Source organism: Balaenoptera physalus, assembly GCF_965194825.1.
Source record: "Balaenoptera physalus genome assembly, chromosome: X".
Classification (NCBI taxonomy): domain Eukaryota; kingdom Metazoa; phylum Chordata; class Mammalia; order Artiodactyla; family Balaenopteridae; genus Balaenoptera; species Balaenoptera physalus.
In genome coordinates this window covers 114,605,603-114,631,570 of record NC_138903.1, presented here as the reverse complement: position 1 = coordinate 114,631,570, position 25,968 = coordinate 114,605,603, and the positions used below count along the sequence as shown (strand labels likewise).

The following is a 25,968-nucleotide window of genomic DNA, read 5'->3' as shown; positions in this document are numbered from 1 at the left end:
AAACCTCACTGAGTTTATGATGCTGTTTCTGACACTCCAAGACCATGACAATTTAGTCTGGGGCCAGGCACACCCCCATGCTTCCATCCCAACCAGTATTTCCATGATTTTAAGAATCTGAGCTCCCAAAATCCCTATTCTCCTGTCTCTTCACTGGGCTTTAGCTCAGACCTGCCAGATGTGATTAAAGCTATTCCTTGTGATAAGCATCAGGCAGAGAACCTTGTGGTAAGATGTTGATGGGGGTCCCTAATTCCTAGATAGGTAGCAATATTCCGTGCCAAGGAAAAGAAGATAATTGTTATCAAGGAATGACCCTGTAACTCTTGGTCACTCTGCTTGGCAGCCATCCCCAGTGCCTCACGTCCCTCAGACTGCTTGATGGAGAAGGCTTTTCTCTGTCCTGAAGTGGGCTGACATGGGAGATTCTCCTAAGGAAAGTGTCTTCTTTTCTCCACTCTCTATTTATTACCCTGAGCTTCACTTTATCGTAGCTTCACTTCCCAAAAAACAGGAGGTGCCTGATTGGCAACAAGGATAGGGAAGAGGAGATTTAATATGGAGATGAAGAGGGAGAGACAAGTTCACCCAGAGAGGGGTTCTAGCCACCTCCGTTTGTCTCTGGAGCCAAAGTCTCAGCCTTTCCTCAACTTTCCTCTGCCAGAGAAACCACCCAGGGAAGAGAGAAGAACAGTAAGGCAACCATGTTGGAAAAGAGAAGGGGAGAAGTCTTCACCTCTAAGTCCTACCTTCCTTTATACCTCTCTCTGTAAGGGTAGTATGCAAGTAAAGAGACATCTCCTCAGAAAGCAGAATCACCTGCTCCATACTTGACTTCATTTCAACAAAATTCAAGTTTACGTAACTTTTCTAACTTCATCCATGCTTATGCCTTCTACTGTAACTCTTGAGGTCCTTGTTCATCTACTCCAGAGATGAAGGACAACTAGTTGCTGCTATAAGGCTACAGTTGAGTGTCTTGTATGCTGTGGTCAGTTGAGTAATGGCCTCCAAAAATATCCAAGTCCTAATCCCTGGAAACTCCTAATGTTATGTTATATAACGAAAGAGATGTTTCAGATATGATTAAGTTAACAATCTTGAGATGAGGTTACCTTGGATAATTTGCATGGACCGTAAATGTCATCACAAGGGTCCTTATAAGAGGGAGGCAGAGGGAAATTTGGCTGCAGAGGAGAAGACACTATGACAGAAACAAAGAGAGATTTGAAGATGATAACACTGCTGCCTTTGAAGGTGGAAGGAGTGGCCATGAGCCAAGGAATACAAGGAATGCATCTTGAAGTTGGGGAAAGCAAGGGAACATTCTCCTCTAGAGCCTCTGCAAGGAGCACAGCTCTGCTGACACCTTGATTTTAGCTCAGTGAGACTGATTTCAGACTTCTGTCCCCCAGAACTGTAAGAGGATAAATCTGTTTGTTTGAAGCCACCAAATTTTGTGGTAATTTATTATAGCAATAGGAAAGCAATACAGGAGTACTCTCTTCTGCTTATGTCAGGAAAATTATCCCATCCCACTCTCCTTCCCATCCCATGAGAGATACCCCATAGGATGGAAAAGTCAGGGATCTACCTGAGAATATGGGGAAAGTGAGGACTTAGCCAAAGAGAAATTGTGGGGAGCCTCAGAATGGTGGAAAGAGGTTATCGGAGAGGGAGAAAGGAGTCCATGAAGGAGAAGGTGATGTCTGAGGAGGGGCTACATTTGAAGGAGGGGGCCAATTTGTGGGGAAAGGCTGTGAGGGATTCATAGGCATGGGGACTGAGGAAAGGTTTCTCTGCAGCTCTCACTTTCCTTCCATAAATCAGTGTAATCCAATGAGGTGTGTTTTGCAAACTCAGATAAAGACTAAGTTGAAATCACAGTTCTGCAATGTTAGGCAAGTCACTTTGCCCCTCTGAGTTTCCATTTCTCTCATCCCTACAGCGTATCAGAATAATTATACTTATTTCATAACGTTGTTTGAAGGAATTAAATGAAATAAGGGACAGGACATCACTGTGGCTGGCAGATAGTAAACGCTTAATTAAATTAGTGGCCCTGGCCTCCTTGTCCCAGAGAACTCCTTTTAAGCACTCTGCTTTCCTGTTACTCCATTTCCTCTTTCTTGTTTCTTTTGCCTTGGATGCAGGTGCGGGCCTCTGCACCACCTACACACAGATACTGTGTAACTTGGCATATGGTCCTGGGCTTAGATTTGGGAACATTAGAAGAGGTGAACTGAGAACAGATGTCCAGGGCCTAGAACTGGCTGAGAGAAGAGGCTATCAGGCACACTCATAGGTAACCATGGCAACTAATTCACATCTTCTGAGTCCGAGACACCTGACTCGGGAGAGGGAGGGTGAGAAAAGGACAGACAGAGCAATAGGGCTTGTGCTGCAAGGTTCTGGTTTGAGAGTAAGGGAAAACCTGGCAGAGGTCAGAGCCTCTGCATTCAACTTGGTGTCCTCAGAACTTGTCTTGCCGTCTGTGGCTCAGTCTACCTTGGTTAGAATCTCTCCTCCCAGAATTGCTTCCACTTAAAGCAATGACTTGAGGTCGGGGAGGGGCCTCTTTGGGGAAAAGATATTAGAGGGGATTGAGGTTATATTAGGGGTGTTCTAATACTCTTAACATGGGGAAGAAGAGTCAGGGACACTTTTCACAAACCTCTGAACACCCCCTATAAGAAGGGAATTAGAACTGGAGCCAGGTGAGTGGGGATAGTTCTTAATCTGTATCCCTGAGCTGGATGGTTAAAGTCAATAAGTCACCTTCAGTGTGAACACTTCTTTTGAGTATTTAACAAGTCCTCTGCAATGAAAAGTTAGATTGTTAAGGAAATCGTTTTAGAGATCTGTGCGTGCATGCGTGTGTGTGTACATGTTTATGTGTGTGTGTGTACATGTGTATGTGCGTGTATGTGTGTTAAATATGAGTTAGAGTGTTGTCTACAATAGGTGAGAGGATTGAAAAAAAGAGGTGAGTGGTTACTGCTAAAACAATAGTTGTCCACTTCACCAGTACACCTAGAGCCATCGTTAGCTCACAGGCTCTTACAATAAAGTGAGTAGGTCACAGATAGAAAGATGGGGAAGGACATTTCTTGGCTGTGGCTTTAATCTTTGCCTTTTGGGCAATGCAGACCAGGCTAGCAAGGATTCTTTCACTGAACCCTTCCTACAGTCCACTGTACTTCCTTTTTTTTTGGTATTTGTGTGTGTATGTGTACTTCCTTCTTAAAACTTCTCAAAACTTGAGAAAATCCTCCACCCCTTGATGGAAGAGAAAGATCATGAATTTTGGAACCAGGGAAACCTGAGTTCACACTTTAGCTCTTGGGTGAGAAAAATATGTCAATCATTTGCTAGTTGTGTGAATTTGTGCAAGTAAATTCTGACCCTCGATTTATTAATCTGTAAAATGTAGGTAATATTACACATATTGCAAGGTTGTGAGGATTACCAACAATACATGGAAAGTGCTGCACATAATAAATGATATCCAGTAGCGATGTGGTTTAGAGGCAAGTGCATAGGCTTTATATTAAGAAAGCCCTGCGTTCATATCCCAGTTCTACTACTTACGACCTAAGCGACCTCAGGCATCTCATCTAATATTTATTAGTGTATTAATTTTCTGTGTCTTGCTATGAGCATTCTTGTTCATGTGTTTTGGTGAACTAATGCATATTAGTATTTAGTATTGGTATCTCGGGTATATACCTAGAAGTGGAATTGTTCACGGAGCATGCATATGTTTAGCTTTAGTAGATAATGCTTGACAACGTTTTTCAAAGTGGTTGTACCAATTTACACTCCCTCAAGCACTGTGTAAACAATCCAGCTGCTGCACGGCCTCACTAACTCTGGTATCATTTATCTTTCTCATCTTAGCCTTTCTGGTGGGTGTCATTCTGCAATACTTTAATCCGTTTTCTGTGACATCATAGCTCTTGTTTCACAGTGGTTGTTCTAAATCTTGTCCACTTATTTATTCAAAAAATATTATTGAGCACTCTGCGTGTCAGGCACTGTGCCAGTTGCTTGGGACACACTCCTGAAGCTCCCAGCCCCATGCCTACTCTCCTTCCCTTCTCTAGATAATCTATAGGTATCACCAAGACCAGTCAGTGCATGGTGCACAAATTTCCTTGAAAATTCAGAGTGCTTCTAGTTTAATGCCCTCTCTCCATCTCCATATACTTCTGTAACTTTAGTTGGCCTCTTTTCTCTTTTTGTTTTTCATTTTTCAAAGAAGTAGATATCACCCCCATATTTGCCAAAGCAAACATTCTACCTAGCTCTTGGACCTACCCTTTCTTACATTCATCAGGATCTTGCTCTAGTCACTATTAATCCTTGACACCAAATCTTTACATCTGCACTAGCAATTGTTAGTTAATAAACATTTTCCTTCAGCTAACAAATATGCTAGGATCATGCGTACCCTAAGAAGCCCTTTCAATAGTCCTAGTACCACTTAAGTATCTATTTTGCTCCTTTAATTTCACCACAGAAACTCTGCTGGGCAGTTTCTACACCCACTGTGTCCAGTGTGTGACCCCTACTCTCTCTCTTCTTCATCCCCTTGAAATCTGGCTCTATTAGGGAACTGTTGCTTGTCAATCACTAAAGATCTTCTAATCACTCAAATTAATAGTATTTTCCTATCTTTCTTTTTCTCTGACTCCTCTACCATATTGACAATGTCAATCACTTAACCTTCTCAAGATCCCTTTCTCACAATTCCCTGTTTCTCTCCCCTCCCCAGTGACATCCCTCATCTACCTCCATTATAACTGTCCCTCCTTGCCACATCAATTCAATGGCGGCATTCTCCTAAGCTTTTACCTTTGGCTATTGTCTCTCACCAAGTTCATCTCATTCATTTCCGTAGTTACAAAGATCACTTTTTAGAAATTTCTCCCTGTTTCAGTCTCAAGTCCAAACTTCTCTCCAGGGTAGCTGTCCAACAACTCTGTGACTGGCATCACCATTCTTCTAGTTAGAAAGCCTCTAAACCTCAGGGTCCCTTATTTATTTTCTACCCCTCCCTCTTCCTCAACACCCACATCCAGTTAGTCATGAACTGCTTTTTCTTTTCCCTTCACAATGTCTCTCCTCTGTCCATTGCCCTCTTCGGCTTTCTTAGTTCAAGTGCTTAATACACTACCTTACACCCGGACTATTGTATTGCAATAGCCTCTTAACTGCCTCCAGTTTCTCTCCTTTCCCATCCATCCTCTGCACTGCTGACAGATTAATCTTCTTAAAGCACCACTTTCACTGTCACTCCACTACTTTAAAATTTCCCATGGTTTCCCACTGTTTACAGGATCCAGACCCCACATCTTACGCTGCCAATAAGATGCTCCACAGTTTGGCTGCAGCTGTCATTCCTCCTTTCCATATGCTCTGTGCTCAAGCCACACTGTGCTGTCATGCCTTTCCATGACCTGACTTGCAAATAGTCTATTGGTTAGTTGCATGCATGGGCTCTGGACTCAGATAGGCTCAGGTTCGAAATGTGGCTCTGGCACTTCATATTTGTGTAACATTGGACAATTTATATAGCCTCTCTGGTCTCAGTTTCCTCATCTATAGAATAGGGATAATAGTGGAATCCTGCCTCATAAGTTTATTATAAGAATTAAATGAGGTAATGCATCTAGACTGCTTAGCCCAGTGCCTGGTGCATAGGAAACAGCAAAAAGTGGGGGCAAGAGTTTGCTATCATTTTATCCATATTAGACCCTCCTCCTCGGTCTCTTGGCTCAATCCATTTCTTCTGCATTGTACGCCCTCTCCTAATCTCACATACTGAAGTCCTTTGCACCCTTTAAGGAACACCTCAAATACTACATCTTTTAGGAAGTCTTCTCCGCTTCCTCTAACTCGAGCACTTTGCTTGAATCTCTCTCTTGGCATTTTTCATCCCACCTTGGAAAAAAGTCGTCAGCCTTCTGTGCCAGACTGAAAGCTCTTTTCTACCCTAACTGTGTTCTAATCATGTCTGTATCGCCCACTGCACCTACCACAGTAGGTGGCACAGAACAGGGACTTAATAAATATCTCTTACCTGCCTGTGACTGGAAATCACATGATTAAGTGGAGCGGGCTCAGAGACTGGTAAACCATGACTATGGAGCGATTAAAGTTGCTAGTGGTGGCATTAGCACCGTCTTTCTTTTCCTTCTTTCTTCCCCTATCTCCTACTCCCAGTTATTTTCTTTCCCATCTTGTTCTTCTCCTGTCTTTAGTCTTGCTAGTGTGCACCATGGCCATTATTTAATCCTGCTGATGGCCCTTGAGGGGAAAGAGGTTCCTATGACAGCCTCAGATCTTGTCCCTTTGTCCTTACCACTTAAGCTTTGATGAAAACCATCCTCCTATCTACTACAAATTCTTACAAGAGGGGTTCATTAAAATTATGATCCAATTCTCCATCTGGAACCTGTGATAAAAATACAGAGCAGGAAATTAGACTCCTTTATGTAATGGCACTTACTAGCCTGCCCAGATACCAATCACCACTCTATATCAACAACATTCTTCAGCTCTTGAAGATTGACTAGCGGAAACTTTGCTTTTAGTCTATAACTAAACTTTGAGAACTAGTCATCCAATTTTCAAACTTTCTTTTCCTGGCATCTTCGATGTAAGTCCTTTTAAGTACAAATTTGTGTCCATGTTGAACCACCTGTAAGCTTGATTGGTGTCCTCTGAATTTTCAACCATTCACGAAGCCATGTAATTACAGAGAGAAATAAGATATGGTCAGGCCTTTGCCCCCAAGAGATGTACAGTCTTGTAAATAAAGCTTTTATGAACTTTAAATTTTACATGCCACTTGGTGAGAAACATTGGTTCTCCCAGCTCCTAACTCCCAATCACAGCATCAGCATAACTCTGGCATTCCGGCTGCTTTTCTTTGCAGTAAATGAAGCTATTCATCTGTTTTTTGCTCTCTCTCTCTTTTTTTCACCAAAGAAACAAAAGGGGAGAGGACAGAAGGAACTAATATTTGTTGAACACTTATTTTAGAAGATGTTTTTCATAAAAGGCATTTGCATTTAAAACACACAACAACCTAATGAGGTTGTTGTCCCCATTTTACAGATGAGGTAGCTGAAGTGCACTGAACTTAAACAATTTGTCCAAGGTCACCCAACTAGCAAAAGGCCAAGTTGGGATTTGATGGGTTATTTCTGTCTTCAAAGCACATACTCTCTCCACTTTACTACACTACTACCCCTGCATAAATCAATACCTGTACTCCACAGTAAATCCCTTTTTTTGGCACTTGCACAGTGGATATGGGTCCTTTTCTATAGGCTCTGGTATCACATTTCCTCACTGCCACCACCTTTCTGTGATCCTCCACTACCAATGGAAGTCAGAATGCTTTCTCCAACTTCCTTGTCTACTCTGCAAGTGAGTCCTCTGTGTGGACTTCATCTTTGAGAACCTGACAAATCGATCTTCTCCATAATGTGATCACCCCCCAAAATGAATCCCCTCATTTTTACCCTAAGAAACAAAGGCCCTAAAAATGCATCTAGTGAATTTCCCAAGGTTGCATTCTAGAAAAAAATGAGGCCATCTTTTGCTCCTAATGGGCCTCTTCAGAGAAAGAGGTAACACTGTTCTAGAAAAAAAGATGGAGGAGAAGAGGAAGAGGAAGAAGGAGAAGGAGAAGGAGAAGGAGAAGGAGAAGGAGAAGGAGAAGGAGAAGGAGAAGGAGAAGAAGAAGAAGAAGAAGAAGAAGAAGAAGAAGAAGAAGAAGAAGAAGAAGAAGAAGAAGAAGAAGAAGAAGAAGAAGAAGGAGAAGAAGGAGAAGAAGAAGAAGAAGATGGAGAAGAAGAAGAAGAAGATGGAGAAGAAGGAGAAGAAGGAGAAGAAGAAAAAGAAGGAGGAGGGGGAGGAGGAGGAGGAGGAGGAGGAGAAGAAGAAGAAGAAGAAGAAGAAGAAGAAGAAGAAGAAGAAGAAGAAGAAGAAGAAGAAGAAGAAGAAGAAGAAGAAGAAGAAGAAGAAGAAGAAGAAGAAGAAGAAGAAGAAGAAGAAGAAGAAGAAGAAGAAGAAGAAGAAGAAGAAGAAGAAGAAGAAGAAGAAGAAGAAGAAGAAGAAGAAGAAGAAGAAGAAGAAGAAGAAGAAGAAGAAGAAGAAGATGGAGAAGAAGGAGAAGAAGAAAAAGAAGGAGGAGGAGGGGGAGGGCGAGGGGGAGGGGGACGAGAAGAGGAAGACTTCTTGAATTTGTCTTACCAAAGAGTTTTTAGGGATGTAGTGGTAGATGTTTCCCTGCTGCTATCTGAAACCCAGAGAAGTCTAGGGTCGCATGTTAACAGATGATGATAATTGGGAATAAAGGCCACTTTAAATTACAGGAATAACTCTATTTAAGAAAATCTACTACTTAAAATTCTAGACTTATAAAACAGAGATATAGCAATCAGACAAGTAGTCATATTACAAAATATTGCCCACTCTTCCAAAATTTGCCACAGGACTTCTTTTCTTAGAAAGCCCCCTGAATGAATTTGAAATTGGAGTAGTTTTCGAAAAGTTAAAAGATATATAATTTTTAAAGGAGCACACTTACTAGATAATTCAAGATATACCCATAGTGGGACTATGCATGTAGCAGGCATTCAGTAAATGTTTTCTGACTGAATAATAGAATGGAAATCTAAAATGCAACTATTTTCCTCTTGAATATATTCAATAACTTGAATTAACAGCTTTAAATGTTGTCAAATGTCCGAGGTATTTGCTTTAATGAATAGACACAAATTATTTGTAATCAGCAATATTGATTTATACTACATGTGCTTGATTCTCCTGAGGTGGTTAAGCACGACCCCAGCAACCTTGTTTACAATATTAATTTTCTCAATAAATTTTTCCTTCATAGCTAGTGCAGTAGTGAGGCTCTGTACATCATTATTCAGAGGATTCCAAATTCATAATGAATTCAAGAAATTTAACCACAAATCAAGGCCTGAAAAGAAGGACTGATGTTTTGAAGGGGATCTCTTAGTAGTATTGAACCAAAAGAAGGTGTGGAAGTTTGAAACCACTTTTTATTAGCTGTTGATTCATTACCGAAAATACTCGAGGAAATAGTTGTATTTTGGGATCTTTATTTTATTAACTCAGCAAATAATTTGTGCCTACTATGTGCAAAGATTTCCATCACAGATCTATATTCAGTTTTATATTAAATAAGCACCTCAAAAATAGACGTGCTTCACTCTGTGTGACAGTCTCTAGGTCTATCCACGTGTCTGCAAATTGCACAATTTCATTACTTTTTATGGCTATTATTCCATTGTATATATGTACCTCATCTTCTTTATCCATTCTTCTGTTGATGGACATTTAGGTTGCTCCCATGTAAGCCAGAAAGAGGAAAACAAATACTGTATGATATCGCTTATATGTGGAATCTAGAAAAACGATAGAGATGAACTTATTTGCAAAGCAGAAATAGAGACACAGAAGTAGAGAACTGACGTATGGATACCAGGGGGAAGGGGGGTGGGATGAGTTGGGAGAATGGGATTGACACTACTATGTATAAAATAGATAACTAATGAGAACCTACTGTATAGCACAGGGAACTCTACTCAGTGCTCTGTGGTGACCTAAAAGGGAAGGAAATCCATAAAAGAGGGGATATAGGTATAGGTATGACTGATTCACTTTGCTGTACAGCAGAAACTAACACAACATTGTAAAGCAACTATACTCTAATAAAAATTAATTTAAAAAATAGATGTGCATTTTACTACAAATTAAAGAGAAAATATTTTGAAAGGAACTCTTAGAAGTACTCAACTAGAGGTGGAGAGAAAGGAAAAGTGTTCAGAGACAATATGAAACTGGGATGGAATGTGCTAGAGAAAGAAAGAGGAAATGTAGCTTCAGATCAACCTTTCCCAATATCCCAGTGTTGCTGAGGGTTGGCCCTGTTCATCACAACAGGGAAGTCTGGCTCCAGAGTAGTAATTGGCTCCTTTGAACCCACAAACTTCAAAGTTCAGGATTTGGTAAGAAATTTGTTGGCACAAGATATTCTGGATACTCTTTGTATACTCTATAATTTTAACTTTTCCAGTGGAAGGAGAAAACATTACCCTTGGGAAACAGGCTTAAGGGAAATTGATTTTCATGAGAACAACATATTGAGAAAACAGGCAGGGCCTGACTCCCTAATGGAAGGAAGTTAAGGCAGGATATTAAGTTGGGCTGTTAGAGAAGCAGCTAGACTGAGAATGCTCTTGATGGAGGATTCTGATTTTCTGTCAAGGTGAGTGAAGCAACCAGATCATGGGGTCATGGGTGAGCCCCTCTGTAGAGGAAAAGGACAGTGAGGGGTAAGAAAAATCTCTCTGGACTTCTGTCAAGAGTGACCATATTAAAGCTTGCAGATTTTGTCTGGGATGGGAAAAAAGTTATACCAATAAATATTTATTAAGATCCTACTGGGGACTCATTTCTTACGTTACATATGTGAAGGAGATCAGAGGAGAACAGTAGAAAAACTACAAGATTGCACCTACTTCTGAGGCACTTACAACTTTGTGAGGGAGACAACACATAAAACATCTGAAGAGTAATCGTACACACAGGTACACATTGTCAAATGAAAATGAGATTGAGCACTTACAGAGCGCTGAGCACCTCACCAATACTTCATATAGATTTTCTCATTCAACTCTAATGAAAACACTATAAGGTAGTTCTATTATTATAATTATTCTCTATTTTGCAGCTGAGAAAATTGAAGCACCAAGAGGTTAAGTTACTTGCCCAGAGTCACACAGAGAGTATGTGGTGGAGCCAGAACACAGACTCAGGTCTATCTGACACAAAAGACCATGCTCTTAACTACTACAATACACTACTTCCCTGTGACATGATAAAGCCTTTGGTACAGACCAAAGATACCTCGTCACTGTGACTATTGCAGCTTCCTAACCACTGTAAATCTGTCATGATCAGTGAAGAAGAGGAGTCTAGGAGCAGAAAGCTTCAAAAAGTTAAAGAAAATGTGAGTGGTGACAGTGCTCTTGAATGCTACAAAATGGGGATTAGAAAGCAGTGAGTAGGAGGGGTACTGAGGTTTTCTCCGTTGTTAGAGTCAAACACCAGGACTATGAGTGAAAGATGCAAGAAAAGAAATGTTACCACTATTTAAATGTGTAACATCATGAGCATATGAGCAGATAAGTATTAGAATGATGGATCTAGATGTTTCAGTTCTCCTGGATATAAGGAAATGGAGCAGGCATAGAAAGTCTAGCAAATGCTATTTCTTGACTCAGAAGACGAGACGAACATGAGAAGTCAATTAAAAAAATATAACAGGTTAAAAAGTAAACTCCTCATTCAAACTGGGTATTTGGCATTGTGAAGACCAATTTTTGTTTTCTAGAATGGTTTATTGACAAAATGTTTTCTGAATTCCACCAATTTTGGATTTTTGCTATAAAGTCTATGTTGAGGTAAAGGGAAACTTAGGTGTTTATACAGATTATTTAGACTCCCTCAAATTTTTATATGAAATATCTTGACAGTTTGGGACCAAAAGTATGAGCCTGTTATTCTTTGCACAACTTACTAGGATAATTGTTGCCATTCTTCACATTTAGGCTAGGTATGTCACACAATGACACATCACATATCATTTGGCCCAAGATATTTCCTGGCCCATTTCATTGTCTGTCGTGTTGACAAATGGAACAGAACAGGGGGTAAGTATTTGGCACCAAAGAATATAGTTGAATTAGAAATATCTGTCACCAGGTCTCAATAATGCCTATCTCCCCGTCTGTTTCTGGGTCTCAGTGATGTTTGTTTCAGATATCTCAGCAATGCCTGTCTCCTGGTTTCAATAACGCCTATGTCTAGGTCTCAAGGTGCAAAAACACAAATAACAAAATCATTCCCCTGGACACCAAGGGGTTTCTTGCATTAATGTACAATTCCTTTAAAAAGTGATCTGTCTATAATGTTCCACAAGTTGTGCTCAAAGGAAAATAAACTTAAAATCAAATTTTCCTGCTGCATGGCACAAACTTGAATTATTCAAGAAAGGCACTACTTATAGAGAGAGTTGACCAAGAAAACCCCCCAACTTCATCTATTGGTAGAAGAGCTAGTATAGTACTAGCTAAGGATTTCTTTTCTGCTCTGCTTTTTCAAAGACTGTCTCTGGGTAGTTTTCCTGCTCACCAGCCTAGTATCTCTCACATACCACTTTCAGGAACAGGTTTATATGTATTTAGACAAAAGGATGACCTAAAGAGTGAGGACTGGGCTACCAAGATGATCTTCTGTACCTACCAATTATCCCTGATATCATCAAACAACTGCCCCTGATACCAGTACAATATAACTTTGGGGAGAATAAAGAGCTAAGGGCACATTTGCATGTCATGTGTTTGTTGCTTACTTTTTAAAAAATGGATAGAGTTGGGGGTCTGAAGCAAGGGAGAGCACTGGGTTTCTAACTGTTTTAGAATGTTTGACATGATGATTTAATATTTGTATACATTATGAAATGCTTACCACAATCAAGTTAGTTAACACATCCATCACCTCATGTAGTTACCTTCTTTTTTTGTGGTGAGAGCACCTAAAATCGACGCTCTTAGAGAATTCAAGTATACAATGCAGTATTATTAACTATAGTCACCATGCTGTACATTATTCATCTTATAAATGAAAGTTTGTACCCTTTAACCAACATCTTCCCATTTTCCCCACCCCGCACACCCAGCCCCTGGTAACCACGGCTCTAGTCTCTGGTCTATCAGCTCATCATTTTTAGATCCCACATGTAAGTGAGATCATACAGCATCTATCTTTCTCTGTCTGACTTATTTCACTTAGCATAAGGCCCTCTAGGTTCATCTATGTTGTTGCAAATGACAGGAATTTCCTTCTTTTTTAAGGCTGAATAATATTCCATTGTATGTATGTACCGCATTTTATTTATTTGTTTCTCCATCAATGGACATTTAGGTTGTTTCTGTATCTTGGCTGTAATGAACATTGCTGCAATTAACATGGGGATGCTGATATCTCTTTGAGATATTGGTTTCATTTCCTTTAGATATATACTCAGCAGTGGGATTGCTGGATCAGATGGTACATGATAGGTATAGCCAGATCATTGCTCTCTTTATCAAGCTGTATATTTCTCCCTTCCAGCAGTTAATCTTCAGCCATTCTTTGGATTCCTCCTCACCACCCCCTTTTCCAAGAGGTTTTCCTGGATTGACTCTAGAAGAGGTAATGAGTTTGAGCTCATTCCCATGTCTCTCACTCCCTAGTTATGTTGCTACACTTTCAATTTTATTATTGTACTTTTGCAACTATTAGCATCTTGGAGATGGTGGGGGGAGGTAAATTTGGGGATTTTATTTTACACTGGGCACCAATTTTTCATGTTAATGAATACCTTTTGGTAATTATAAGGACATAGAAGAATTAATGCCAAGACAAGTCCTGATTAAGGGAACATCAAGGGAAAGGGGGAAAGGGTATTTGTTTAATTAGATTTTCTGGGTAACTGAAGGGTAAGAACAAAGCTGTTTTCCACTGTATTTGCTAAAAACAATATTCCACTAAGATATCTGAGTCCACTGTCGCAACTTAGTAAATCAAGTATAATGATATACTTGAATCACTCTTTACTGATTGAGGATCTTTCAGAGCCTCCAGCCATTATTCTGAGCATTAATTCTGATTGGCCAGAACTACAAATGAAATGAAGAGAGAAAGAGTAGAACTGAATGTATTCCAACCCTGGGACATCTGAAAATTGTTTTCTTGACTAAGCTTGTTTCATTACCTGTCTCTTTCACGCAAAGGCAAAATGAGACAGAAGAATTTTTTTTTTAACCTCAGATCATTGAAAGCTCTGGGTAGTTGGGTTGCCATTAATGAAGGTTTCTTGGAGACCAACACTGAAGAGAGTCTAACAGCCCTCCATGGAATTGTGCTTTCCTGTGCTTCGTATGCACAGGATGCTCCCGATATGCAGTTGCTAACCCTGTGCTTTGAGCAATTTCTACAGAGTGAGTAAAGGTTATACTGACACTTTCACTCTCTTCCCTGGTCCCTTTTGAGACCAAGGACAAGAGTTTGTCAGACTTTTACTTAAGCTTGTTGTGTGGCCACAGTGAGAGCCCTGTCTCTCAGGGCTGGGGCTCGGTCTGTTACCAGATTACTGACCCATATGAGGATTGAAACTGTCATCCTAGCAATGGATCATAACCCACTAGATCTAACAAAAAGGAAGGAAGGAGGGAAGGAAGAAAGGGAGGAAGGAGGGAAGAAAGGAAGGAAGGAAGGAAGGAAGGAAGGAAGGAAGGAAGGAAGGAAGAAAGGGAGGAAGGAGGGAAGAAAGGAAGGAAGGGAGGAAGGAAGGAAGGAAGAAAGGAAGAAAGGGAGGAAGGAAGGAAGGAAGGAAGGAAGGGAGGAAGGAGGGAAGAAAGGAAGGAAGGGAGGAAGGAAGGAAGGAAGGAAGGAAGGAAAACAAAAGAAAATTCCCCTCAAACTAAATCACCTACTTGGTCCTCCCATCTCAGGAAAAGAGATGATCATCTGTGCAGTTGCTTAAGCCAAAAGCCTGGGATTCATCCTTAATTCCTTCCTGTTCTTCATGCCCTCTTCTAATGCAATTCATCTGCAATCTACGTCATTTCATTAAACTTTTTATTAAAGTATAATAGGCATACAGAAAAGTACAAAAATATATATCAATTCTACTATGTAAAAAGCCTTAAAATTAATCCACCTTATCCATCCCAACTTGATCCTACCATTTCTTACCTGTATTAATATATTAGCTTCCTCACCAGTTTTCTCACCTTCCCTTTTAGCCCTTTACCGTCCATTCTCCACATAGAAGCTTGAGGGATCTTTTCAAATTGTAAATCAGATATGCATTCTACAAATTCACCTCCTGTCACTCTTTCCCTCACCTGCCTTACCTGTTGCCCTCCAGCCACAGTTGTTTTTTGCTGTTTGCTTGTATGTTTTATTCTTCCAGTATTCAAGTGCTTATCTCACTCAGGGCCTTTGCACATGTTGCCTCTCTACCTGTAATACCTCCCCTCTGACTGTTCTCATAGCTGGCTACTCCATATTCATCAGATCTCAGCTTAAATATGACTTCTTGTTCAGAGAGATCTTCCCTGACCATTTTGCCAAAACAAGGTCACCTCTCCCCATACTGTTTTTTATATTAAGACCCTGTATTTTATATTAATACCCACATAGAATTGATCACAATACTAGTTTTACAGTTATTTTTGAGACCACTTCCACTAGTAGGATGTAAGCTCTGGAAACATTGAGACCATGACTTTCCTGTTCATAATTTTATCTCCAATGCCTACCTAGCCCAATATATGACACATAGTAGGTGTCCAAAAATACATGGTGAGTGAATAGATGACTGAATGAAAGAATGAAAAGAATTCTGAGCTGAAACCTCTCTTTTGCGATATCATTACTCTGTCTTCACTGCAAGAAAAGAGAGGATGGGCAAGGATTTAGGAAGCTGGTGTGCCTTTGAATTTGGAGGCACCAAGGAGCATACCTGTAAACCAAAAAGGAAAAATCAAGTTTATTCATTGTTAATTAATGAGACTTGGGATTGAATGATAAAAATCTACTGATGTTAATTTCGGTTCTGAATGCTGGCTGCCAGTCTCTGAAGACAAGGTAAAATGGTAAGTAATAGGACACTGCAGCTTAATCCCACAATTAGGAAGCAGCTATCACCCCCAGGGACAACTCTAGTTACTGACTGATTTTCCTTACACACTGTAATTACATTCAGTACCACCTTAGGCTCCCTAAATGTCCTGGATACCCCCATTATAGGTGGACCTTCCTTTACACAAGCCCAGTGTATTAACAATCCATATCGGTACACAGGATAAATTATGGAGAAATTCTCTCATGTCACAGAAGCATTCTTAACAAGAGTCCTTTGAATAGCCAGTTCCCCGAGCGGATTTAAAATAGGACTTCATTTACAAAAATATGACTTAACTGTAATCTTTTAGGGACACATTGTCATTACCCGAAGCAAAGCAGCAAAGATGGCTTTTATTCCCTGGCCACAGATTGAGCCTTCAGCCTAGAACACCAAGTGAACCAAGCCGCTAACTGTGGCCTCACACTTACCCCTCATTTAGGCCACAGCACAGATTGATTGTTAATCGTATCACACAGCTCAGGCGCTAAGACCAGACAACCATTTCACAGATCTGGGTCTTTGAGCTGGGGGGTGGGGCTGTGCTCGTGGGGACGGGGGAACTGCAGCCATGACTCACTGCTAACCCATCCCTGCTGCTTGTGAGTCAGGAGTGTCATTTTCATTTATGAAGGACGGAACATAATTTTTCTCTAACATTTCAAGTGAATAACTTTACATACATTTTCCCCCCAATTTCCATAGGAATTTGATGCCATGGAAGCAATCAGCTCCATGTCCCCAGAGCCTGGCAGAAACTCTTATATTTCTTACAGGTACTTTAAGATCAGTAGTTCTGAATTCCCCTCCTCCCTCCAATTACGTTCCTGGTGAAACCCACCCTGACTTAGGGGTTCGGGGGGAAATAGGGTGGTGTGAATTCTAATGCTATTTTATAATTTTGGACTCACATTTCCGTTGAGTCTTAAAAGCTGAGTTTCAGAAGTTCAGAGAAGCTTCCGCGCCATGTCCCCATTAAGAGGTGTTTGCCTCCCACTGTGAGACTCCCAAAGGTAGATTCATCACAGGTTATGTCAAGAAAGAGAGTGGAAAACAGCAAAGGAGACACCCTCTCTGTTAACTCTCCAAGGCATAGCTTCTGATTTCACTGTAACTATTAGGTAAATACACCTAGTAGAACAAAACAGAAAATTTATTCCAGAAGAGAAAAGACAGGGTCTTTGAGTTTTATAATATATGGCATATCTGGTACTGTTGCCCCCTCCAGTAGCATGGCTCTTTTTCCAACTGGCTATATTTCTCTCCTTTCCTCAGGCCTAATGGTGAATGTCACAGATATGGGTAATATGACCATTCTCAATGAATTTCTCCTCCTGGGATTTGGGAGTCTGCATGGGTTACAGTTTTTTCTTTTGGGGATATTTCTGGGAATCTATGTAGTGACCTTGCTGGGGAACATTCTTATCCTTACGGTCATTTCCCTTGATTGCAGCATCCAAACCCCCATGTACTTCTTTCTGTCCAATTTCTCCTTCTTTGAGATCTGGTACGCTACCTCCATTGCCCCTAAGATGCTGCAGACCCATCTCTCAGGTCCCCAGGTGATTTCTTTTGTAGGTTGTGTGGTCCAGTTTTACTTCTTCGGTTCCATGGCAGTAGTTGAGTGCTTTCTTCTGGCAGCCATGTCTTATGACCGCTACTTTGCTATCTGCAGCCCCCTCCAGTACCCATCCCTCATGAACGTCCACACATGTATCCCGCTTGCAGGTGGGTCTTGGCTGGGTGAGTTCCTAACCCCGGTGGTCACTGTTACCATGACTTTCCAGCTGCCCTTCTGTCCAACCTATAAGTTTGACCGTTTCTTCTGTGACCTGGCCCCTGTGCTGGAGCCGGTCTGTTCTGATACTGAGACAGTGGAGGAAACCACTTTCCTGCTGGCCTCCTTTGTCACTATGGCACCCTTCCTACTCACTGTAGCCTCCTATAGTCACAGTGTTGCTGCTGTCCTCAGGATGCCATCAGCTGCAGGAAAGCAATGGGCCTTCTCCACCTGCTCTTCCCACCTCATAGTGGTCACTCTGTACTATGGAACACTGGGAACAGTGTATTCCATTCCCACAGCAACCCAGGCTGTTGCCCTGAACAAGATCTTCTCCCTGTTCTATACTGTGGTCACTCCCGTGGTCAACCCCATCGTGTATAGCTTGAGAAACAAGGATGTTAAAAAGGCAGTGAGGAGGCTTATGAGTCAGTGGGTATATGTTAAAAGGACCTAATGGCCCTCACCATCCACAGGGAGTCTTTTTTCTCAGAGCAGCCTGGGCTTCTGTGAAGGACGTCAAGCACTAGACTTTGTACTTGGGGGCTCAGACCACTGCTGCTCCCTCCTTCCAGAGAAATAGCCAACAGAGCAGGGACCATCCCTGAGGTCCTATAGCCTAAAGCCCTTGGGAATACCAGGTTAATCCTTGCATGGTAAAATTAAGTTTGCCAGACAAGTGACTCCCTCGGGCTATTCTACCAGGCCTTTTAGGGGAAAATTCAAAAGACCCAAATTTGTTTGACACAAAAGTCTATCTCTCTGTCTTTGTCTCTGTCTCTCTCTTTCTGTATGTGTGTTATAGAAGTACCTGTTGGTGTTAAGGTTTTTGGTTTCATTATGTGCACGTGCCCAATGTGCCCATGTGTACACACACACACACACCTGCATACACGCGTAGTCACCATACCCTTCCCATACAAACTTAGGTGCCCTTCACTGTGCCTCTCCTCAGGGTTCATGCACCACATTCACCTCACCCTCTGTTGTTTCTTAGATCATCTGCCTCTCCACTGATCAGAACAATCTCTAAAATCCTAGAGAAGCTATTGACTGTTCTACTCACTTGAAAAGGTAGTTAATCAAGACCCTTGAAGACTGGAATAACACCATCCTTATTACTCTTAATGTCCCCTAGCATGGTGCTCTGCACAGATGTGAAATAATTATTTGTTGATTGAATGAATCAATGACTTACCAAAGAAATGGAGGTTTGGTGGATGAAGAGAGTAAAATAAGTCACTTTTTTTCTGCCTACACTGGCCTCTCCTCCTAAGTTTCCTCCTCGTGGTCATAGACACCCCCATCTCGCTCCACGGGCAGCTCTCACTGAGCGCCACAACCTTGCTCCTTGCCATGTCCCCTCATCCACCCTCCCCACAGTGGCAGATGTATCTTCCTAAAACCCAAAACTGACCCTATGATTTCCCTGTTTATCACTCTCCGTGGTTCTCCAGTGCCTCTGGGATGGACTCAGAGATCCTCAGCCTGACTTGTGGCCACCTCTTGACCTCACCCCTCCCCAATCTCCTTCTCCCCCTTTGTGCTCTAGCCACACCAAACTTCTCCAGTGGAGTTGGAAACTCCTTAAAGGGAAGATCATATGCTCACCATGTCTCTTCCACAGTATCTAGATCCAGAGTGGGACAAAAAGTAGTTGCTCAAATAAGACGTCTTCAATCGAACTGTAATGGGACTCTCACCTTCCTTTCCTCTTTGTTTCCATTTATTGGCTTCTGGCCCATGAAGCAGCTTTGGCTTGAGGAAAAGGTAATCTTGACTGACTGTCAGTGATGTGTGTGTGTGTGTGTGTGTGTGTGTGTGTGTGTGTTTTACCTCATTTCACCTGCCTACCCTCTAGGTGGGCACCACCAGGAGCGCAGGTAGACTCCCTCCCCCCAAAAAACCTCCTCCTACAATATGAGTCAAAGAATGCCAAGCAGTGTGGGAAACACTTTCCCAGCTGGTTCTTCCTACTCCCTTCCTGATCACCCACAGAGTTCCCTCTTGTATAGGGTCTAATTGTCTCTAATCTAGCTTTAACTTCTTGTAATTACCCTCAATTAGGAAATACAGCCTGCAGAGCACACTCCTTGTGGTTAAGACATGAATCCAGTGCAGAAGTGTAATTACTTTTCAGCCTCTCAGGGGTTCTGCCTAGCCTTCTGTGCAGATGCACAGAGTGGAAATGCTTCATCTGCTCCATCCATACATGTTTTTCTTTTCTTCTTGAACCCAGGTTTTTGATATAGGTGGAGGGTTTTGTTTAGTGCGTTGGCCATTGGGAATTTTTTTTTTTAATTTACTAGTTATAGGTCAACTGAGCTTAGAAACCTTCAACTACTTCCCATTGCCCTTAATAAAGTCCAAATGCCCCATGGAAGTAACCAACATTACCTGTCAACATCCGAGGACACCTGTAGCCCATCTAGAGCCTGTTCATGGCCAAAAAAACGATATACCACTTGTCTCAATCTCCAGTCTCATCTTCTGTTGCTTGTTTGCTCTCTGAACTCCTTTCCTTCCTGGATGTCTTTAAGTTCTTCAAACCTGTTTGCCTCCTCATAACTTTCACACGTGCTGTTCTTTCTCCCCTTCCTTACTCCACTTTTCCCCTGGCTCATTCTTTGAGTTCCACCCAGTCTCTTTATCATATGCTCTTAGAGCAACCTAGCTTTTTCACTTTTTCATTATAGATTTCTCACAACTGCCTGTGAATATTCTGCATGATATATAATATACAGATATATATCCTCTACCTGGATTATAAACTTCACAAAGGCAGGATCTGTGTCTGTTTTGTTTGAACACTACATCCCTAGTACCCACAGAGCTTAACAAGGAATAATTGTTCAATAAATACTTGTTAAAAAAAGAATATAAAAGAGCCATTTAAAGTTATTTCATTTATTTGATAAAGCATTATGTTGCTCTCACTCAAGATACAGTTATTTAATCTTTTTGTGGCCCAATTAGTTTCACTCTGTTCCCAAGACCACAGTGTACCTCCCTATTCCCTGCCAATCATCACACAAATGTGTATAATTCCCCTGAGGGAGCTGGAGGAGGGTGTCTGGCTCAGGACAGCTCATCCCTACTGGTGAGAAGTATGTCAAAGTGCATGTCCTGCTCACGGTGGTAGTACAGCTTCCCTACTGAACACAAAAGGCAACATTTTTTTTTATTATGGTGCTTTGGTTGATACACTGCTTCTGCAGTGTGAATAGTCTTTCTCTATTCAGTGAGACATTATGTTAATGATTGGACAGAGTAATTAATAGCAGATCAGATTACATTTTCATGTCTCTGTACAAGCCAAAGAGAAATTATCCTCATTAACCTGAGCAGTACAAACTGTCATACTAGATTAGAAGAGATCCAGCTTCAATTTATACCTTAACCCTCACTGTTTTGGCCAGATGGCTTGCTGGTACCTCAGTGGCTGCTCAGGAAAGAGGGAGAAGAAATCTGGAATGGGCAAGTCAGGGGCAAGAAGAAACAACATGGGCTTCAGTCTTGCCCTAAAGGAAGCTTGCCAACAGTACCTGCCTCAACACTAGAAACCCATCCACATTAGCTTTTCTATACAAGGGGGTTAGGCTAGGATGTGGGGAAGGCTGCATGACTCTCACAGCAATGGCACTAATTGTGAAAGTTTATAATTGTGTTCCAGAGCATTATATCTGGAAGTAGAACTCCAGAGAAAGGACCTAGAGATGGATTTCAGTACCTTAAGAGTAGAGGCCTGCCAAGAGATAGACAAGTATCAAGAACCCAGGCAAATGAACTGGGGTTCAGAGTGGGATTGAAAGGTTAAGAATAGAGGCAAACAATATTTAGGGCATTCCACTGTTTCTAAACTTTAACCCATTATCTGTTTCTTCAGTTTCTCAAGCTCTATAGATTCTTCAAGTTTAACTTCTATGCCCAACTTCATCTGTAGTGCAAGATCATTCACAGCATAAATATGAATGAAGACACAAGCAAAATGTGGGGACATGATGTCTGGTATCACTACTCTTGTAGCTGGTCAAGATTAGGGTTTAATAAAGCTGATATAAAACAGTGTTTCACAGTACTAGTAAAGTAAGAGGAGGGATTATGTGAAAAACCCATCAGAATTTTTATATCCAAATGAGAGTTATCTCCTTCACAATAAAAATTAATTTTTAAAAAAAGAAAAAAAAACAAATAAGTTGAATTCTTTTTTGTTCTGTTTTGTTTTGTTTTTATTAATTTTTATTGGAGTATAGCTGCTTTACTATGTTGTGTTAGTTTCTGCTGTACAGAAAAGTGAATCAGCTATACATATACATATATCCCCTCTTTTTTGGATTTCCTTCCCACTTAGGTCACCACAGAGCACTGAGTAGAGTTCTCTGTGCTATACAGTAGGTTCTCATTACATATCTATTTTATACATAGTATCAATAGTGTATATATGTCAATCCCAATCTCCCAATTCATCACTCCCCCCTTCCCCCATGGTATCCATATGTTTTTCCTCTACGTCTGGGTCTCTATTTCTGCTTTGCAAATCATTTATACCATTTTTCTATATTCCACATATATGTGCTAATATACGATATTTGTTTTCCTCTTTCTGACTTACTTCAATCTGTGTGACAGTCTCTAGGTCCATTCACGTCTCTGCAAATGACCCAATTTCATTCCTTTTTATGGCTGAGTAATATTCCGTTGTATAATGTACCACATCTTCTTTATCCATTCCTCTGTTGATGGGCATTTAGGTTGCTTCTATGACCTGGCTATTGTAAATAGTGCTGCAATGAACATTGGGGTGCATGTGTCTTTTTGAATTATGGTTTTCTCTGGGTGTATGCACAAGAATGGGATTGCTGTGTCATATGGTAATTCTCTTTTTAGTTTTTTAAGGAACCTCCATACTGTTCTCCATAGTGGCTGTATCAATTTACATTCCCACCAATGGTGCAAGAGGGTTCCCTTTTCTCCACACCCTCTCCAGCATTTACTGTTTGTAGATTTTTTGATGATGGCCATTCTGACCAGTGTGAGGTGATACTTCATTGTAGTCTTGATTTGCATTTTTCTAATAATTAGTGATGTTGAACATCTTTTCATGGGTTTGTTGGCCATCTGTATGTCTTCTTTGGAGAAATGTCTATTTAGGTCTTTTCACAATTTTTGGATTGGGTTGGGTTTTTTTTGATACTGAGCTGCATGAGCTCTTTGTATATTTTGGAAATTAATCCCCTGTCAGTTGCTTCATTTGCAAATATTTTCTCCCATTCTGAGGGTTGTCTTTTCGTCTTGTTTATGGTTTCCTTTGCTGTGCAAAAGATTTTAAGTTGAATTAGGTCCCATTTATTTATTTTTATTTTTATTTTCATTACTCTAGGAGGTGGGTCAAAAAGATCTTGTTGAAATTTATGTAAAGCGTGTTCTACCTAGGTTTTCCTCTAAGAGTTTTATAGTGTCTGGCCTTACATTTAGGTCTTTAATCCATTTTGAGGGGTTTTTTTGTGTATGGTGTTAGGGAGTGTTCTAATTTCATTCTTTTACATGTAGCTGTCCAGTTTTCTCAGCACCACTTATTGAAGAGGCTGTCTTTTCTCCATTGTATATTCTGGCTTCCTTTGTCATAGATTAGGTGACCATGGGTGCATGAGTTTATCTCTGGGCTGTCTATCCTTTTCCATTGATCTTTATTTCTGTTTTTGTGCCAGTACCATACTGTCTTCATTACTGTAGCTTTGTAATATAGTCTGAAGTCAGAGAGTCTGATTCCTCCAGCTCCATTTTTCTTTCTCAAGATTGCTTTGGCTATTCAGTGTCTTTTGTGTTTCCCTACAAATTGTAAAAATTTTGCTCTAATTCTGTGAAAAATGCCATTGGTAGTTTGATAGAGATTGAACTGAATCTGTAGATTGCTTTGGGTAGTATAGTCATTTTCACAATATTGATTCTTTTAATCCAAGAATATGGTATATCTCTCCATCTGTTTGTGTCATCTTTGATTTCTTTCAAGAGTGTCTTATAGTTTTCTGCATACAGGTCTTTTGCCTCCTTAGGTAGGATTATCCTTAGGTATGTTATTTTTTTTGTTGCAGTGATAAATGGGATTGTTTTCTTAATTTCTCTTTCTGATCTTTCATTGTTAGTGTATAGGAATGTGAGAGATTTCTGTGTATTAAGTTTGTATCCTGCAACTTTACTAAATTCATTGATTAGCTCTCGTAGTTTTCTGGTGGCATCTTTAGGATTTTCTTTGTATAGTATCATGTCATCTGCAAACAGTGACAGTTTTACTTCTTTTCCAATTTGTATTCCTTTTATTGCTTTTTCTTCTCTGACTGCCATGGCTAGGACTTCCAAAATTATGTTGAATAATAGTGGCAAGAGTGGACACCTTTGTCTTGTTCCTGATCTTAGAGGAAATGCTTTCAGTTTTTCACCATTGAGAGTGATGTTGGCTGTGGGTTTGTCATATATGACCTTTATTATGATGAACACAGGTTCCCTCTATGCTCACTTTCTGGAGAGTTTTTATCATAAATGGGTGTTGAAAAAACTATAGCAAAGATCAAGGAAACTAAAAGCTGGTTCTTTGAGAAGATAAACAAAATTGATAAACCTTTAGCCAGACTCATCAAGAAAAATAGGGAGAGGATTCAGATCAACAAAATTAGAAATGAAAAAGGAGAAGTTACAACTGACACTGCAGAAATACGAAGGATCATAAGAGACTACTACAAGCAACTATATGCCAATAAAATGGACAACCTGGAAAAAATGGACAAATTCTTGGAAAAGTACAACCTTCCAAGACTAAACCAGGAAGAAATTGAAATTATGAACAGACCAATCACAAGTAATGAAATTGAAACTGTGATTAAAAGTCTTCCAACAAACAAAAGTGCAGGACCAGATGCCTTCACAGGCAAATTCTATCAAACATTTAGAGAAGAGCTAACTCCTATCCTTCTCAAACTCTTCCAAAAAATTGCTGAGGGAGGAACACTTCCAAACTCATTCTATGAGGCCACCATCACCCTGATACCAAAACCAGACAAAGATATCACACACAAAAAAGAAAATTACAGGCCAATATCACTGATGAACATAGATGCAAAAATCCTCAACAAAATACTAGTAAATTGAATCCAACAACACATGAAAAGGATCATACACCATGGTCAAGTGGGATTTATCCCAGGGATGCAAGGATTCTTCAATATATGCAAATCAATCAATGTGACACACCATATTAACAAATTGAAGAATAAAAATACCATATGATCATCTCAGTAGATACATTGAATTCTTTAACTATTATTCTTAAAGTTATGAGCCATTAAATGTTGTCCAGGCTCATGGGTCAAATCAGAGATGGCCAGGACCTAAAGATCAGATAGGCCATCAGGGATTACATTAGCTCTAAAAAGGGCGTAAGTATTATGAAACAAATTTAAGGAGGTGACCAAAATGTCAGGGAGACCTGGAAGTGCAATAGTAGAGGTCAACACAAGAAATAGGCAGAAGGAATCCAGGAGTCCCAAGAGCAGATAGAAGTGTAGTATTAAAGTAAGAATTAGAAAGGCCTGAAGAGAGGCAAATCAGTACCCTATTCTTAGGGGAAATGTATTATCAATTGGGGAACCAAATAAGAGGTTTGGATTCTAGAGGAAGTTATAGGAAATTAAGCAAGACCCCAATAAATTTATGGGGTGAAAAAGTCAGAGTAACACTGAATTTCTAATATTTCCCCTGTGCAAAACTAAAATTGTTCCAAGAGCCTAGGACAGAGCTAAACTCACAGGGATTTTTGAATGCTCTTAGGCACAACCAAAATTGTAAAACTTGTCAACCACAGCACTGTTGTGGTGAAGAAGTCAGTCACATAATTCTAGTAGTACTTTAGAATGACTATCCTATCAGCCTGACTGCCTGCCTTTGAGAATTGAATTCTACATGGACAGTATAATCATTGTTAGCAGAATAGCATCATCGTTGGCAGAACAGTTATCCTCATGTATAGTTGGATCCTGTACCCTTTTGGGGTCTCTGGCATGCTGAATTTGCCTCTGAGGTTTCTAGCACTTTTACTCCTTGGACATACTAGAAAAGCCATCTTCCATCCTGGTTACTATTCTGCTTGAGAACACCTTGCTTTGTCCAACTTCCCTTGAAAGTTCAAAACAAGTGTCAAGTCCTTCCTGTTTTCATTCATCACTCAAAATGCACTGATATCTTTTCAGAAACTTCCTTGTGTTTAGTGTTTCTTCCAGAACAAGTTAGCTTCTTCATCCAAATTGGATTCCCAGCCATCATTCTCATAATTGCAAGGCATTAAGACATTTAACAAAGCAAATCTTTGACCTTTGCAATATTTCCATTGGGGTCATTTCGATGACTAGATGAT

The 25,968-nt window shown here is 40.5% G+C and overlaps 1 protein-coding gene and 1 long non-coding RNA gene across 2 annotated transcripts in view; one reads left to right on the top strand and one right to left on the bottom strand.

Annotated features, from left to right (window-relative positions):
* Nucleotides 1-25,968, bottom strand: part of LOC309652040 — a 655,586-nt gene that overhangs the window by 321,907 nt on the left and 307,711 nt on the right. The gene's annotated exons all lie outside the window — the stretch shown is intronic.
* LOC309651996 (olfactory receptor 10A2-like) lies at nucleotides 14,520-18,484 on the top strand. The gene has a single exon (XM_082445416.1). The coding sequence runs from the start codon at nucleotides 17,017-17,019 to the stop codon at nucleotides 18,019-18,021; it is 1,005 nt and encodes a 334-aa protein (XP_082301542.1). The 5' UTR covers nucleotides 14,520-17,016; the 3' UTR covers nucleotides 18,022-18,484.